This window comes from Symsagittifera roscoffensis, chromosome 3 (genome assembly GCF_963678635.1).
Source record: "Symsagittifera roscoffensis chromosome 3, txSymRosc1.1, whole genome shotgun sequence".
Taxonomy (NCBI): domain Eukaryota; kingdom Metazoa; phylum Xenacoelomorpha; order Acoela; family Convolutidae; genus Symsagittifera; species Symsagittifera roscoffensis.
This window is the reverse complement of record NC_087064.1, coordinates 7275210-7293764: the sequence shown is the minus strand read 5'-3', so window position 1 is coordinate 7293764 and position 18555 is coordinate 7275210. Positions and strand designations below refer to the sequence as shown.

Genomic DNA, 18555 nt, shown 5'->3' with positions numbered 1-18555 from the left:
GTACCGTCGTCAGCAGGATTTAGCAGAGTTGGAACGTGAAACCACTGTTCAGCTTTAGAAACGTCTAAAATTTTCTGAAGCCGATTAGCGACGAAAATTTTGTGTCGTATTTCAGGTGTTCGCAGCCAATACAAAACAGTAGTACTGTCAGACCAAAAATAAGTTTTTTCAACTTTGAGGTCAATTTCCTCTGAAACAAAGAGCGATAGTTGGGCAGCATATACTGCAGCTTGCAACTCGAGATTGGGAATTGTAACACGTTTCATAGGAGCGACTCTTGTCTTTCCTATTATAAACTTCAAAGATGTGGAGCCGTCGCTGTAGACTATTCTTAGGTAGCAAACAGCAGCGAGAGCGAATTCTGATGCATCACAAAACGTGTGAAGCTGGATTGAAGCAGGGTTTTCTTTATCAAAGAAGTTCCTTTGGAATGAAACAGTTTCGAAATTTTCCATTTCGTCTACCCAAAGTTTGAAATCGGGAAGTTTATCCGTGTCTAATGGAGTATCTCACTTAACGCTTTGTGACCAAACAGATTGGAGAACTTTTCGAATCCGAATTGTCAATGGAGCCACTATTCCGAGAGGGTCAAATAAAGAAGCGGTATACTTCAGGAGTTTCCGTTGCGTAGCAATGCCAATACGTAGAATTTTTACAAACTTTTTGTTATCGATGAAGTAGCAGTCAGTGTTGGTATTCCAGTGAACACCGAGAACTCGTTGATGTTTAGGCGTTGGATCATTAGGGCTGACTAAAATATTTGGATCAATTGAATCCAGGAATGGTTTACTGTTTGAGTTCCACTTATTCAAGTTGAACCCACCTCGAGATAAAGATCCTCGTAGTTGTGTCATTTGTTGGAGGGCTTCTTCTACCGTTGACGAAGTGACATACAAATCATCCATGTAGATATTCCGTTGAATGATTTTAGAAGCCAGAGGAAAGTCGTTTTTACTGTCTGATGCACATCGTCGTACTGCGTAGCAAGCCACGCATGGTGAGTCTGTGGCACCGAAAATGTGTCGTGTATATTCGTGAGTTTCTAATTTACCATTATCTTTCCAAAGGTATCTTAGAAAAGGTCTATCCTTTGGGCTGACTAGCACTTGCATAAACATAGCATCTATGTCAGCAGATATTGCTATTTTATTTTGTCGAAAGCGAATTATGAGACCTGTTAAGTTGCACAAAAGATCGGGCCCTTTGAGCAAACTCGAGTTGAGGGATTTACCCTGAAAAATGCTGGAAGCATTTGAGACTCGTCTAACTTTGTCTGGTTTGTTGACATTTGTCACTGGATGATGCGGCAAATACCAAGATTTGATTGCAGTGTCATGTTTTGCATCTATTTTGGTGACAAAGCCTTTTTCTAAGTCAGTGATGACTGTTGCGCGGTATTTCTCCCTTAAATCAGGTTTACTTTTAAGGCGAAATTCGAGGCTGTTGAGTTGCTTTTCAGCTAGCCAACGGTTATTTGGAAGATCAGTATCCTCTTTCCAAAGAAGGTCAATTTGATAGTGACCATCTACTAAAGTACAAGAGTTTTCGAGAATATCGATTGCTCTTTTATCCGATTTGGAGTGCGAGCGTTTTGAAGAAGCGATGCCTGTGTTTTCTATTTTCATCCAGTTGAGAACTTTCTGGTATAATTTTTCATCTAAGTTATTGTGTGAATGAACTTGTGTGAAGTTCACCGGAACAGATGGAACGGAATTATATTGCGTTTTGTTCCGACCTGTGCATGTCCATCCCAAAATGGTTTCGATAGCCCAGGGAACATTCTTGGGGCCATAAACGGTATTTTTGATCTCATGATATTCTGGATTGTTGTTTCCGATGACTAGCGATATGCTATTGTCGTTTAAGTCCGGGTATTTAACATGCTTTAAATGTGGAAAATTGTTGCACATTGCGTTTAGTTGAAAAATATCAACTGGGGCCAAATTATTTTCATCTACCGTGAGTACGTCATCGAGCGTCATTGGAGTCGATGTGCTTTTGTATGGTCTAATTTGTACATCCACAGATGAAACTTGAACTGACTTGGTCTCATGATATCCAGATATGGGAAGTGAGTGCTTCTTGTTGACTTCCAAGCCTAGTTGAGTTGCCACTGAGTCCAGTAGTAGAGTTACGCAGCTACCACTATCTAAGAAAGCGTAGGTACAAAGTGTTTTATCACCATTTGATAATTCGATTGGTACAAAAGCTGATTGACCTGATCTCTGACAAGCTATTGCGCGATTCACTGCAGCTTTACTAGGGTTTTTTCCATAAGTATCAGAAGGATCGTGGAGTAGAGTGTGGTGTTTTTTACCACAATTATCGGTTCGACAGAGCGATTTCGAATTGCAGTCAGTAAACCTATGATTCCCTAGACAGTTAAAGCATAAGTGCATTTTTCGGGCATGCTCTTTTCGTTGCTTAGGGTCTAAGGCTTTGAAGTGCTCGCATTTGTAGAGAGGTCCACAGGTGTCTCCACTAGGACAAGCATTCGAGTTTACATTATTCTGAGCACGAGAGTTTTGTTGATCTCCCTGATGGTTAAAGCGCTGATTTTGATTTCCTACACCATTTGTAGTAAAACCATTGAAACGGGAACCACTAGAGTGTTTAGCGTTTCCAGAAGAATTGTTAAAATTGTTATTGTTTTGGTTTCGGAAACCTGTCGGAGGCATGTCGCGACACGCCTGTGCGTACCGTTGAAACCATTGTGCTAGATGTCTCAAGGAGGGTTGATCGTAGTCTTTGTCGATGACGAAGCGATTCCATTCTAATCTCACAGGGTCGGGAAGCTTTGCCAGAGCAGTGTTCAAGTTTGTTGTAGAACAAATATCGTGAACAAAACCAAGTTGCTCAAAAGTGTCCACTAAAGTTAGGAGAAAAGCAGAAAACTGCATGTATGATTCTGGTTGAGCCAGATTTGGAGGTTTGAAATTTGCAAGACGTTGCAAAAAAGAGTTGACAATTCTATTGGTATTGCCAAAGTTTTCACGAAGACGTTGTAGTGCTAGTTCGTATGTGTCGCCGTTTGCACCATAACCAGCTATCATTAGTTTAGCTGGGCCAGTTACCAATGATTGAAGATGGATCATCTTTTCAGTTGGAGACATATTAGAATTATGAATCGATGATACGAATACACCATACCAGTGCAACCAATAGTTAGGATTGCCATTGAAAATTGTAGGCTTCAGTTTTGGCACTGATCGACTGAATGTAGTAGAAGTGTCGCTTGAATTAGTTGCCAAAGCTCGATTGTTGTTGTTAGGAGGGTTTGCAGCACTAGCTTGTTGTGAGCTGTGGTTAGGAACATCACTAGCAAATGGATTTGAAAATGATTGGTCGCCTTGAAATGGCGCCGAAAGGTTGTCGTCAGAGGCAGCTTTTCTTGCATTGCCTTGAGTATTGTTGCTCATGGTTATAAGGTTGTTGTTTGGTATATCCATTGTGTTTGCAGTCGGCATGGAGGTTGCGGTTTCCTGTGGGAAAATTGAAGTAGCATTTTCTTGAGCGCTGTTATTTGGAATTGTAGAAGTAGCAGGATTTGATACTTGTTTTTTCAAATATTTTTTCACTTTCATTGAAAATACTCGGATTTTCTGTTTCAACTGTACTGTCCAGTGAGAATATTCTTCAAAATCGTGTTCAGAACCAGCCTGTAACATTTGATCGTTCAGGGTATCAAGTTTTTGTTGGAATTGAGACAATTCAGTGAACGTTTCATTGATGAGTTCAAGATCATCTTCTTCCTCGTAGATGTTGTTTTCGAGCATGTCGATCAAAGTATTGATCTCCATTTCGTGATGACGTCGAAGCGAAACCAGTTTTCGAACGCCAGTCTCTTGAACGTTTTGATTGGTATCTTGCGTTTGGGTACCATTTTGTTCCGAAGGATCGCTGTCATTGTTTTGCGTCGTTTTATTTCTACCGGATGGGGCCATACCTTGAACCAGGAGACGTAAACCAATACCTACCAACTTATACCAGTATATGAATTTACCTTTACCAACCTACCAACTTATACCGAATACCACCGATGCTCGTAAGAAGGAGCGAAATAATGGATAAAGTTTAACCAATTACCACTGTACCTTACCACTTGTACCTACCTCCGAGGGAAAATTGAGCGGTCGTTCAAAGTGTCCTCGGTATTAACAATTAACTGCGATTTTAAAGCTAGTCCAAGAACCTACCTGGTCCTACCAGCCTACCGACCCTACCTACCCACCAATTACCAGTATAAACGGCAAAAAAAAACCGGGTGCAAAGATTAGCACCAATGAGTGTTGACCTCCCAGAGGACAACTGAGGATGACGTATTTACCTACCTACCTGTCGCTATTTAGCAGACGACCGAATTGTGATTGCTGACCTCCCAGAGGACAACTAAAGTTGATGTACCTGTTTACCTACCTGTCCTAATACCGTAGATTTATCCCTGTGCAATAAAATTTGCACTTATACCAGTTGACCTCCCAGAGGACAATTTGCCTTTATCGCTGTAGCGTAGCGAATGAGACGAACTAGAGTTGTTCGAAGCAGTTGATGAGCTAAACGAAGCTCGAATGTAGCCACGAACCCAGTGAGGCTCGAAGCAGCGGAGGAAATGAGCTCAGGTAAAGCTCGACAGGAAGCAGCCGAGAACCGAGAGGCTCAAAGCAGAAAATAAGGTGAGCTAAGACGAAGCTCGAATGTAGCCACGAACCCAGTGAGGCTCGAAGCAGCAGAGGAATGAGCTCAGGTAAAGCTCGACAGGAAGCAGCCAAGAACCGAGAGGCTCAAAGCAGAAAATAAGGTGAGCTAAGACGAAGCTCGAATGTAGCCACGAACCCAGTGAGGCTCGAAGCAGCAGAGGAAATGAGCTCAGGTAAAGCTCGACAGGAAGCAGCCAAGAACCGAGAGGCTCAAAGCAGAAAATAAGGTGAGCTAAGACGAAGCTGGAATGTAGCCACGAACCCAGTGAGGCTCGAAGCAGCAGAGGAAATGAGCTCAGGTAAAGCTCGACAGGAAGCAGCCAAGAACCGAGAGGCTCAAAGCAGAAAATAAGGTGAGCTAAGACGAAGCTCGAATGTAGCCACGAACCCAGTGAGGCTCGAAGCAGCAGAGGAAATGAGCTCAGGTAAAGCTCGACAGGAAGCAGCCAAGAACCGAGAGGCTCAAAGGAGAAAATAAGATGAGCTAAGACGAAGCTCGAATGTAGCCACGAACCCAGTGAGGCTCGAAGCAAGCGGAATAAGTGAGCTCAGATAAAGCTCAAACAAATGTCATGTCGAAGAACAATGACGAAAATTGAGAGTCCAAAAAGAACTCGAATCAGGTAACCAAGGAGTCGGGCAATAAGAAAGCAAAAGTGTCAGAAAACACTTGAAGGAAGGAAGCAATGAAGGAAGCAAAGGGCCAAGAAAGGCTCGGAAGGAATATACAAGGCGTCAGATAAGACTCGGAAGGAATGAATGAATGAGTAGGGAAAGACTCGGAAACGAACAACAAATGGGTCGAGAAAGACTCGGAAAGGAATGAAACATTGAGTCAGGAAAGACTCGGAAAGGAACGCAAAAGGCAATAAAAACTCTGAACGGAATGAAAAATGAGTCGGGAAAACTGAAGTTTTTTCATAAATGAGTCACAAAAGACTCGGAATAGCAAAGCAACAAAAAACGAATTGAAAGGGGAAAATTGATGAAAATAACTTAATACATTATTCAAAGTAAATAAAGCTATGAACAATTGAAACGTTTAAAGTTTACATGGGTTAGAAATCAAGAGCAATAATTGATCTTTTTTTTTTAAAATGTAAATCAAATAAACTGCGATTAACTGTAAATAAATGAAATAATATTGTAATGGGGGAGTATTATAACAAGATATAATAAACCGCAGACGTAAAAACTGGGGAGGAAAAACAGTAACTAACCATAAATTTTTGGTTGTGGGGGAATAAAAAACACAGTGTAACGAGCTAATCAAAACTTTTTCGGGGCGCCAATATAACAATTGGGTAATTACCTGAGGAGAATAGTACACCAATTGTTAGTAAGGGTAGTTTTAAGGGTTGAGTCAAAGGAGTTCCATGCAGTTGGGCATCAGTTCAGTAAGTACATGAAAAATAATACAATAGTAAATCAGGGATAAAACTAAGGTAAATATAATATCATAAATAGGGATATTATATTACATAGTACGGGGAATACTAAAAGGCGAACGTTAGAAAAAGGGAACTGTTAATAAGGGGGTTATTCAGAAAAGTTGATATTAATCCCGAGTTTTCGTATAAATTGAAACGTTATTTTACCTGAAAGTTTGTCATTTCCTTGTAAGTCATGCTGTTTTTGAAAAGTTGAGAGAAACGAGTGAGTCAGCTTGTCTGTAATGTCAAAAGTCAAGTTGAGAGAAAGGTGACCTTAATTGTTTACAATTAACAAGTTTCGACATAAACGCCGCAGAATTTTTGACAAAACGAAACGCCGCAGAATTGAGGGTAAGGCCTCTAAAGATGTGAAGAGCCGAGTAGTTGGTCAGAGTGAACAGATGTCTCTTTGAAATTAATTGGTGGACAACAACCATATCTGAAATCTACTAGCGTTTTGACGCAGTACATTGACAAGCAGGCTTGCAACTGAGATTTTATATACGGGGGAAACAAAGGTGAAAACTGTATGTACCGAGGGATAGCCGCGGTATGCCAACGGGAACATACATTGGTATAAGAAGCCTTGGTGTCATGCACTGCATTGAGCCACCTTGGCCACTACGAGTTCAACGAAGAACAGTTCCAGGAGCCACTGGATTGCATTGGATACACAGAAAGAAGTGAAGAGTAGTGTTGGGAGATAGCTCCCCATGAGGTCGATGAAGAGGAAGGTGGGCGTACATATAGGGTGAGAAGTGAATTAACTGAAACAGACCAAGTGCTTGATCAGTCATGGATGGAACTGCTCGTAGAATGCTTTTAATGATGGGTTGCGACTAGAGCTGATACGCCCTTTCTCGTGCTCAATCTCTTTGCAAGGATTTATGTTAATTTTCAATTTGAATGGAATTTGCCTGGAGTCTTATTAGAATATTCTTACATTAGGAGATATTTAAACTATTAGAAGAACGTTGATCTTGGTTGAGAACTACAGGAGTTATTCAATGAAAGGAAAAATGGAGTCGCGCAAAGTTATAGAATAAAAACTTATTAACAGGACTGTTAGGCAGCGGAAGTAGCATTTTTCTCATGAGTTTCGACACGTATGAACGACGGGAATCATGAAAGCTTTTATAAGTTAAGTATTTGCGGCTTAAAATTTGTCGTTGAAAATAATTGGCAGTGTGCACATCAGAGTACAATTGAAACCCAAATCAGAAGAATTCGTGCAGGAGTTTTTGATAACGGCGGATAGCTGTTTACACATTGCCTTCATGTTTTCATTTTCAAGATGAATCTAGAATTTTTAAATATTGGCGAACAGTTGCTGTACAATAGGAAACATCGTACTATGCTACCTAAATCAGCACAAACAACGACCGTTGTCCAAGTTTTTTCGCAAAAGCAGAGAGAAATGCAGAAAACCCCAGCAGACATGAAAAGCTAGTAGAAATTGTCATCAAGGATGAAAAGAGTATCAATTGCTAAGCAAGTTTAAATGATAGGATACCGGAATTCGAAGAAAAAACCGGACTATTTGTAGCTGACTTACTGATAAAGGTGAGTCGGGGAAGACAAAAGAGATCCTAATATTATCAAACAAATGTGGGCGGTATTACTACACCTTGAATTCTACCGAAAATTTTTTGAAGGATTCGGAAAAACGGTGGCGCTTCTTTACAACTTCTTTATACGGGCAAAAAGCTCTTTCTTAATGAAGCTTGTAAGACAGCATTGTAGGAAGCACCAATAATACGGCCAGCACCCCACTGGGACACCGGAAAGAAAAAAATGTGTACCCTAAGAACGGACAATGGGATTGGAGTCACATTGACATATAATCATCAAAATGTGAATCAAGTCGTTGTGTACGCCGGCAAAACACTGGATAAAGGATAATCGAAATACTCGTCAACAAAAAAAATTTATACGCAAACGTTCATTTCATCCAACACTTCCGGAACTTTATGTTGGGATGGAACTTCCTAAAAGTCACGAATTGCAGAGCTTTAACATTGCTTTTTATCTTCCATGAGCCAGATGATATGACAACTAGATGGTTTGAAAAACTAGGGCAGTTCCAATTCGAAATCAAGCAAGAAGCAGAAAAAATTTTCTTTGCATACTGCCTACTAAGAGTTCAACTAGCACTGATGAAGTGATTAATCAAATCGGAAAACAACAGATGTTTCGAAATATATCTGAAAAAAGCACTTAAAACTCCTGACTTGGAGTTACAAACGATTGAACTAGGATTGAAAGAATTAAAACCGCAAAAATCCGGGTACAAAACAATGAGAGGCTGGATAAAAGGCAAATGAGTGACTATTGAAAAATGTTACGGAAGTTTTGGACCTCTTTTGATAGTTTGATTGGACCAACTTTGGTAATTTGATAATCAAAATTAACCTTTTAAAAAAAAGAAACTGACAAAAAACAGTACGTTGTCAACAAATTGTAGCGAATCAGTCGTTTATGGAGGAAATATTCGTTTTGCTGTTCAAATTTTTTGGACATTTCGGCCAGGAAAACACTTTACAACAAACGGAATGAGTAGAAAAAATAATGATTGGGTGAAAAGCTGTAAGCATCCTAAAACCAAAAGAAACCTGAAAAGAAACAAAATAATCCACTGCAGACTTGGAAGCCCAGCCTTCTCTTTTGGCAGGTGGCTTTGGATATCATGGCATTTTTACCGGATTCAGAGAAACTCAAAAATGGTCTTTTAGGTGGAGATCAATTCTCTAAGTGTTAGAAATCGGTACTGTTACAAAAACCAAGAAGCAAGGAAACTGGCTAAAGTTTTGGTGCGTTAACTGAACTTTGCCCAGCAAATCTGAACAGCGACAAAAAATTAAACCTCAAGTCACAATTGTTCGAAAATAATGTTCCAAACTAGGAATCGATAGAACTAGCACAGTAACATATCATCTTCAGAAAAAAGCAATGATCAAAGAAAACCAAAGTGACTTGTCCAAACATTTTCAAACAGTTATGATGGCTTATAGATCTCTAAGTCTTGCAGTAACAAAATACCGTCCGTGCTCCTTTCCAATATTATGCACGGAAAGCTTAAGTCTTTGCAACGCCATGCGACTGCGCGAGGAACCCTTTGAAGGATTTCCAGACAAGCCACGAAATGGGTGCGATATGAGTCGTTCTTTAATCGACCACATACAATCAAAAAGATTGTACATAATTTAAACTTTTTGATTGAAGAAAAAAGAAAAAAGTTTAAATAACAGCAAACAATTTTCTATCATGGGCTAAAGGCCTTCCTGCACCGAATAACAATAATTGCGCAAGAAACTTGCCGAAAAAGAAAAAAAAGAAAATAGAAGTGGTTGTTGAGTTATCTAAGGCCACCCCAAAATTAGAACGGCCTCGTTCTACCTCTGTGGGAGAAAAAGTAACGTCGGTAAGGGTAAATCCTGGTCATTTCAGTTCTGCGTCGGAAATTTGGATATTCAATCTAGAAGAGCATCAACCTAGTAGACCTATGAACAAACAAAGGAGAGTCTCAGGAAAAAACCTTCAAAAACTGTGAAAAGAAACAGCCAAAATAAAATCAAAATCAAAATCAATGGCAGCTACCTTTGTAAACGATACCTTTGAAAAATCCTCACCAATTAGTCGGGAGGCAACAAGCGATATAAAAATTGAAAACCATTTCAGCGCCTATACGTTTCGAGCACTAGTAGTTGTATAAAGATTCTGATGTTGATGAGGACAAAAATAATGTTTGTTTAGTTAAATTACTTGTCAAAACAAAACACTTTTTCTCATCATGGACAAAAAGGAGGAATTTTTTGGTTAGTTTTTGCTAACACTTCTATAACTAGGGAAATTAACGGCGGTGAAGTTGCAAAGCAAATTAATTTTAAAACATAATTAAGTCTGATAGTATTGTTCAGTAAAAAAAATCAACTGCCATCGAACAAAAGGGAAATCTAAATTGCTCTAAGTGAGGAACTTTCTTTTGAATTGATACCATCAGAAGGAAGACTAAAGTATTGTATGTATTTGGCGTCAAGTTCCGTAAATGCGCTTTAGAAATTCGGCTAGTGGGGCAATGCAACATACCTGCTTGACTATTCCAAAATTACCCCTACTTTCTATCCACTGAGTGAATCAAGTTGTGAGAAAATATGGAATACCTTAGAAGTAAAAACACCAAGTTCTGGAAAATTGTAGTTCGGGAGAAAATAGGTAATAGATTAGCGTCAGAAAATTAGAATCGTCTTATTGTACTAGTATCAAAAACTTTCTTGAGTAAGGGAATAATGGAGGTGTGAAGTATGTAAACTGAGAGGAGTGGATTTCGTTTTTAATCTGACAGTTACGGGGTCAGATCTAATAGAGGTTGAAAAAACCATTGAGAGCTTGTATACATAAGTAAGAATTGCAAAGACTGGTAGCGTGCTGGTTTTTAAGGACCCAACAGGAATACCATTCTGAAAAAAAAACAGCGTTTTTGTTAGCCTAACTTTCAAACACAAGTACCGCTATGCTCTTTCCATTCTAAAAAAGTAATTATCTATCAGGAGAAAATGAAAGGTCTGAAAAAAATTGTAGTTCTCCCAATTAGGCAAACACGCTACGCTGGATGGTGCACAATTGTCATCAGAAGAGAAGAAGAGAGTACAGATAATGTTTGATGGACTTAACTATCTCTTTTCACGCAATTCGTCAGACCTAGGAATTTGGGATAGAAGCAAAACTTAAATCAAACTCCATGGTGATAGAAAACCATTTCGGCGAGAAATCGGAAGTATGAATTGTGGAACGCGGACAGCCATAAAACGGTAGTCGAGAGCTTAGAAAAGAGCGACCTGTTTGAAACAACTTACTCGAAATGTGCAGCCCCATTGACACTCGTAACAACAAGTTGGCCCCTACCGAGGACAATTGATATCATTCGCTGATTGGACGAGAACATGTTCTTCTCAAACCTTGTTTTAACTTGCGGCTATTTTCCAATGGCACTAGTCAAAGAATCAGAAAATCTTACAGCCGACGATGGGTTTTTATAAAAGGGAAAGACCATCGATGGGTCTCGCTTTAGCGCCAGGAGTATTTCAAAACTTAAGAGAGTTAATGCTGACTGAAATAGCCTAAGCATTGCATTGCTGTACATAGACTACATTATCATTTTTAATAGAAATTCTAGAGAGTTCGGAAAGGATCAAAATTCAGATTAATTCAGAAGAACTTTCATTTTCTTGAACATGTTATGTACAAAAAATAGGCCGAAGTTGATCCAGAAAAAATAAAGAAATTTACGCTCGTAACGGATTCTAACAATGTCAAACAAAACTGGAAGGTAATAGGACCTATTAGGTTTCTACCGAAAGTTTGTCGAAGGTTTTGGAAATGCAGTGGAACCTCTTCCCAAACTTCCCTATACGAGCGAAAAACCCTTTCATAATGAAGCTTTCAAGACAGCATTGTAGGAAGCAACAAATTTACAGCAAGCACCAACACTGGGACACCCGGATGAAGCCAATATGTATGTCCTACGAACCGACAGTGAGATGGGATTAACATTTACAAAAAATCATCAAAACGGGGATCAACTCATTGTGTACGCCAGCAAAACACTGGATAAAGGATAATGGAATTACTCGACAACCAAACAAAATATACGCAGATTTTCATTTCACGAAGAATTCATCGCAACTGCAGACTTGCGAAGCCTCATAACATCTGGCAGAGTCATTGACTGTTCGATGACCGACGCTGTTCGACACTGGAAATCACTTTGCATTGTCGATTTCACTGACCGGAACATTAGCCAGCGCCAGAAGCATTGGCTGGATGAAGTATTCGAAAAACAATCTCAGACCATTCTTTCCGCCTCTGCAAGCAGCTCCAACAAGGGTCACATCAATGGCTGCAAAGCTATTGGCTCAGGTGAATGAATTAATATTCCCCCTTGTCGTCCACTCGGGTTAACTTTGTCTCACGACGAGTTTCGTATATCGGCGGTACATTGTATTGGAGCCCCCGCAACCGCACAGTTCAAGTATAAGGGTGGCTACACAGCGATATCCGACGGTAAGCACACCCTTGCCATTCCTCAAACTAAGCAACGTTTCATTTGTCATAACAATTGCAACAACACAATCAGAGAAGCTATGAAGACAGCTGTCAACTTGAACCCATTGGCTTGAACTCATTGGTAAATGAGACAAGATGGGCGACGTCCTGATGGTTAAACTTTTTTTCCATGGCAGAGAAGTGGATTTCACGTGCATCAGCAGGCTCGCCAATTCAAACATGCGGTTAGCGTGCACACCGGATGCCAATGCTGCAACTGAAGCAGAAGCTGGTGAAAAAACCCGCTATACAGACTTGCCCACAATCGTGATTTTTGAGATCATTGCGACAAAAGCCTCTTGGTGGAGTTAGTAAATCGTCTTTTATTTTCTTGAAGGAACTCGCCATACGCATCCGGGACATCACAGGTGAGAAGTTTGTCTTCAAATTCTTGAAACAATGGTTAGACCTGGCGATTCAACGTGGTAACGCCGGTTGCATTCATGAGGCAGTAAACTGACATTCCTTCCACATTCCTGTTGCATTTGTGCTGCTTTATATATTTGTGTTTCATATTTGTTAAATCATTTAGTGTTTTTTTTTCTTCTCAGAAATGTTCCAGTCTGAAGCGAAAGTTGGAAATTTTAGAACAATTAAAAATCTGGAGCCTGTTGAGCCTCGTTTTACTGCAAGTGCGTTAACAACAGCTTTAATGTTGTTCTCGGCGTTTGGCGGAAGATTAGACTGTGCCATCCGGGGCGATGACACAATCGAAATCATTCCCAAAACGTGTAGTTATTTTAATTTAACAACAGCTGTGGTACTGCGTTAGCAGTAACTAACCTTGAGCGACAGCTAAACGACCATTGCAGTTGCAGTAAGCGTATTTATTAATGTCATATAATTACGTTACGATTTTATTAATTATGTGTGGTCAAGGTCAAAGGTGGTGCTAAAAACGTACCAATGATTTATTCAGAGTTCCGTACTCCTGTATGTAAACCAAAAACTAATCCAAGCTACCATCAAATTTGCTAAAACATCGAGTAACAACATTAAACATTATTCTATCCACATTTTACACAAACAAAGTTATACTTAATTTGGGATTATCGAATGGCGGAGCCAGCAGGATTCCTATCTCAGGACAACAGAACTGATATGGGGATTCCTATTTTCTGGACCACAGCGAACTCAGATCTACCTTGGAACTTTAAAGTGTGATTCGAACAGTTCCTGATGGCAGTAACGGTAAAGGAAAACGTTAACCCTGAAGTACTCCTTGAGGAACCAAAACCCGTTATAGAAGAACAGGAACCACGTCCGGAAACGCCTCGAACTGGGGAAGACGCGGCGGCGACAGCAGCCCGCGAGGCACGGGATAGAGTGTTAAGAGATTGTGTAGCAGCAAAAATGAAGAGAGACGAGAATGAGGACCACAGGTTTGTCACTATATTTTCTACAACGAAGTACAAAAACGTCGAGTGTCAAGACTATTCCTTGCGTTGGAGACGGAGGAAAAAACGATTTGTTCAAAAAAAATCCCCACGTTGAATTTTCTAAACTGGAATTTAAGGAAATGGTCAGGCTGGCAAAGGTTACCTTCGAAAAATCCCAGAGCATTACATACGAGCGGTTCAAGCTATTAAATAGATCAAAAGAAGTCGGTGAATCGTTGGAGGCGTTTCATGCCGCGTTAACTGCGCAAGCAGCGAAGTCGGCACTGGACACTTTGGAGGATGAACTAGTGAGGGATCTATTCTTTTCAAAGATGAGAAGTCCTGCATTGCAAGACATATTTACGTTCGAAACATTGCCGCCCGATGAAGTGTTAAAACGCGCATTAAAATTCGAACAAAGTAAACAAACAACACAAGCATTCCAAAAGTCGACATTAGGTACTGCGCAAACAATATCGCAATCAGGATCGCATATAAGAATAAAATGGGAACCGTTTTTGGCAGTAGGGAATAGAAATCAATAAAATAAAAGCTACAATAGGGATAGAAGTAGACGAAAACAACCGGATTGAAGGGCACCTGAAAAAAATAGCACGGAAGACGGGAAACCATGCAATCTGCAATCGATGCGGTAAACCGCTTACAGAAGGACATCTGAAAAACTGTGCAGCAAGGGGAAAGCAATGCAAAAACTGCAATAAACGGAACCATTTTGCGCGCATGTGTAAGTCACAACAAGTAAACGAGATAACAGAAACGACAGAGAGCTCGGAAGAAGAGTGTAAGCTAATACAGTCATTTGATTCTTGTGAGGAGTTTTCAACTATGTCCATTGAACAAAACAACAATCAGATGGAAAAGATGAACAAATATATCGAAGAAAAAATGGAAAAAAATAGCATGGACGGGAATATTAAAAAAACTAGAAAGGCAAAAAATTGATATTCGTCGAGACCCAACGTCAGAGAAAATGAAATCAATAAAAGCACCAGTTCGAATTGATAAACAAATAATCAAAATGACTAAAGATACAGGAAGCCCGATATGTTTCCTAAACTGGACAGTAGCGAAACAAATCTTAGAATACTCTGGGAAGGTGAAGTTTAAGCCTTCGAAGCAATTGAACCTGCCGGCATATTTTGTGGATTATAGCAAGCATCCCATTGTAATTTTTGGCGCACTAAATATACGTTCGGCAGGATGGGAAGTTCAAGAGGCCAGGTTTCTAATCACGGAAAGACGAACGAGGTGCATTCTAGGGTTAGACTCACAAAACAAAGTTGACATTAGTACTGCCCATAAACTGGCACCAAAAGAAAGGTCTAGTTTCGACGTGCTTTCTTGCGAACAGTCGGATGAATGGAAGGAAAAACTATATTCAAAATTCAAATATCTGTTCGAACGTCAAGGACGATCAATACACCATGTGGTAAATACTACATTCAACTACCCTCTCTGCCCAGTCCAGGAAAAGAGGAGGCGAATACCAATCCATGTACAGGAGAAGGTAGAAAATGAAAATGACAAACTACTTTTGGAGGGTCACATTCAAAGGTTAGACAAATGTACAAGTGATTTCTTTATAGTCCCCATTGTCATCACTGTAAAAAAAAGATGACTCCATCAAATTGGCCTCGATGACATTCTATAAATAATCAGCTGTACAAAAATAAGTACCCAATGCCAATTGTAGAGGAACTGCTCAATGGGGTCAGTCAAATCGTGACTGCACAAGCAGCAGGTACTTTTTTTACAGTGCTGGATTTGAAATATTGGTACAGTCAATTGAAATTTATAACGGAAACAGCAAAACAATGCTTTTTCAATATAGTAGGGATGAAGGCCACTGGCACATATCAATTTCTGACCGGATTGTACGGTTTGGCTGATACGCCAGCGGATTTCCAGAAGGTAAGGGATCGTACCCTGAACAATTCGAGAAACACATTCTGTTTCTTAGATGATATATTGATAGTTTCAAATGGGTCAGAAATGGAGCATGAAAAACTAAAATCGGATGTCTTGATAAAGTTAAATAAAGTAAACTTATCCCTTAAACTGTCAAATTGTGAATTCTTCGAAACCGAGGTTAATTGATTAGGACACAAACTATCGGAAATTGGGGTCACACCGAAACTCACAAAAACGGAGCATCCAGGTTCTCTGAAACAACTTAGGTCCTTTTTGGGGAGTATTAACCATCTTTCGAAGTTTATACCGAATGCAGCTACACTTACAGAGAAGCTGCGACCGCTATTACCGGAAGAAAATGAAAAAAAAAAAATCAAAAAAACATGAAAGTACCTGTTAAAAAACTCGAATGGAGTCCCGAACATTCAGTAGTATTCGAAGATAACAAAAAAAAACAGGAGCAAACATAGCTAAGCTAAATTATTATGACCCAGCTAAAGAGACACAACTGAAATGCACTAAATATACGTTCGGCAGGATGGGAAGTTCAAGAGGCCAGGTTTCTAATCACGGAAAGACGAACGAGGTGCATTCTAGGGTTAGACTCACAAAACAAAGTTGACATTAGTACTGCCCATAAACTGGCACCAAAAGAAAGGTCTAGATTCGACGTGCTTTCTTGCGAACAGTCGGATGAATGGAAGGAAAAATTATATTCAAAATTCAAATATCTGTTCGAACGTCAAGGACGATCAATACACCATGTGGTAAATACTACATTCAAGTACCCTCTCTGCCCAGTCCAGGAAAAGAGGAGGCGAATACCAATCCATGTACAGGAGAAGGTAGAAAATGAAAATGACAAACTACTTTTGGAGGGTCACATTCAAAGGTTAGACAAATGTACAAGTGATTTCTTTATAGTCCCCATTGTCATCACTGTAAAAAAAAGATGACTCCATCAAATTGGCCTCGATGACATTCTATAAATAATCAGCTGTACAAAAATAAGTACCCAATGCCAATTGTAGAGGAACTGCTCAATGGGGTCAGTCAAATCGTGACTGCACAAGCAGCAGGTACTTTTTTTACAGTGCTGGATTTGAAATATTGGTACAGTCAATTGAAACTTATAACGGAAACAGCAAAACAATGCTTTTTCAATATAGTAGGGATAAAGGCCACTGGCACATATCAATTTCTGACCGGATTGTACGGTTTGGCTGATACGCCAGCGGATTTCCAGAAGGCAAGGGATCGTACCCTGAACAATTCGAGAAACACATTCTGTTTCTTAGATGATATATTGATAGTTTCAAATGGGTCAGAAATGGAGCATGAAAAACTAAAATCGGATGTCTTGATAAAGTTAAATAAAGTAAACTTATCCCTTAAACTGTCAAATTGTAAATTCTTCGAAACCGAAGTTAATTGATTAGGACACAAACTATCGGAAATTGGGGTCACACCGAAACTCACAAAAACGGAGCATCCAGGTTCTCTGAAACAACTCAGGTCCTTTTTGGGGAGTATTAACCATCTTTCGAAGTTTATACCGAATGCAGCTACACTTACAGAGAAGCTGCGACCGCTATTACCGGAAGAAAATGAAAAAAAAAAATCAAAAAAACATGAAAGTACCTGTTAAAAAACTCGAATGGAGTCCCGAACATTCAGTAGTATTCGAAGATAACAAAAAAAACAGGAGCAAACATAGCTAAGCTAAATTATTATGACCCAGCTAAAGAGACACAACTGAAATGCACTAAATATACGTTCGGCAGGATGGGAAGTTCAAGAGGCCAGGTTTCTAATCACGGAAAGACGAACGAGGTGCATTCTAGGGTTAGACTCACAAAACAAAGTTGACATTAGTACTGCCCATAAACTGGCACCAAAAGAAAGGTCTAGATTCGACGTGCTTTCTTGCAAACAGTCGGATGAATGGAAGGAAAAATTATATTCAAAATTCAAATATCTGTTCGAACGTCAAGGACGATCAATACACCATGTGGTAAATACTACATTCAACTACCCTCTCTGCCCAGTCCAGGAAAAGAGGAGGCGAATACCAATCCATGTACAGGAGAAGGTAGAAAATGAAAATGACAAACTACTTTTGGAGGGTCACATTCAAAGGTTAGACAAATGTACAAGTGATTTCTTTATAGTCCCCATTGTCATCACTGTAAAAAAAAGATGACTCCATCAAATTGGCCTCGATGACATTCTATAAATAATCAGCTGTACAAAAATAAGTACCCAATGCCAATTGTAGAGGAACTGCTCAATGGGGTCAGTCAAATCGTGACTGCACAAGCAGCAGGTACTTTTTTTACAGTGCTGGATTTGAAATATTGGTACAGTCAATTGAAACTTATAACGGAAACAGCAAAACAACGCTTTTTCAATATAGTAGGGATGAAGGCCACTGGCACATATCAATTTCTGACCGGATTGTACGGTTTGGCTGATACGCCAGCGGATTTCCAGAAGGCAAGGGATCGTACCCTGAACAATTCGAGAAACACATTCTGTTTCTTAGATGATATATTGATAGTTTCAAATGGGTCAGAAATGGAGCATGAAAAACTAAAATCGGATGTCTTGATAAAGTTAAATAAAGTAAACTTATCCCTTAAACTGTCAAATTGTGAATTCTTCGAAACCGAAGTTAATTGATTAGGACACAAACTATCGGAAATTGGGGTCACACCGAAACTCACAAAAACGGAGCATCCAGGTTTTCTGAAACAACTTAGGTCCTTTTTGGGGAGTATTAACCATCTTTCGAAGTTTATACCGAATGCAGCTACACTTACAGAGAAGCTGCGACCGCTATTACCGGAAGAAAATGAAAAAAAAAATCAAAAAAACATGAAAGTACCTGTTAAAAAACTCGAATGGAGTCCCGAACATTCAGTAGTATTCGAAGATAACAAAAAAAAACAGGAGCAAACATAGCTAAGCTAAATTATTATGACCCAGCTAAAGAGACACAACTGAAATGCA

At 39.6% G+C, this 18555-nt stretch overlaps 1 protein-coding gene across 1 annotated transcript; it reads right to left on the bottom strand.

Annotated features, from left to right (window-relative positions):
* Nucleotides 1–509: 509 nt before the first annotated feature.
* Nucleotides 510–3944, bottom strand: LOC134841547 (uncharacterized). The gene has a single exon (XM_063857578.1). The coding sequence runs from the start codon at nucleotides 3942–3944 to the stop codon at nucleotides 510–512; it is 3435 nt and encodes a 1144-aa protein (XP_063713648.1).
* Between the last annotated feature and the right edge of the window lie 14611 nt (nucleotides 3945–18555).

Excerpts from the sequence above, each read along its gene's own strand:
- LOC134841547 (XM_063857578.1), bottom strand. The coding sequence starts at position 3,944 with ATGGCCCCATCCGGTAGAAATAAAACGACGCAAAACAATGACAGCGAT.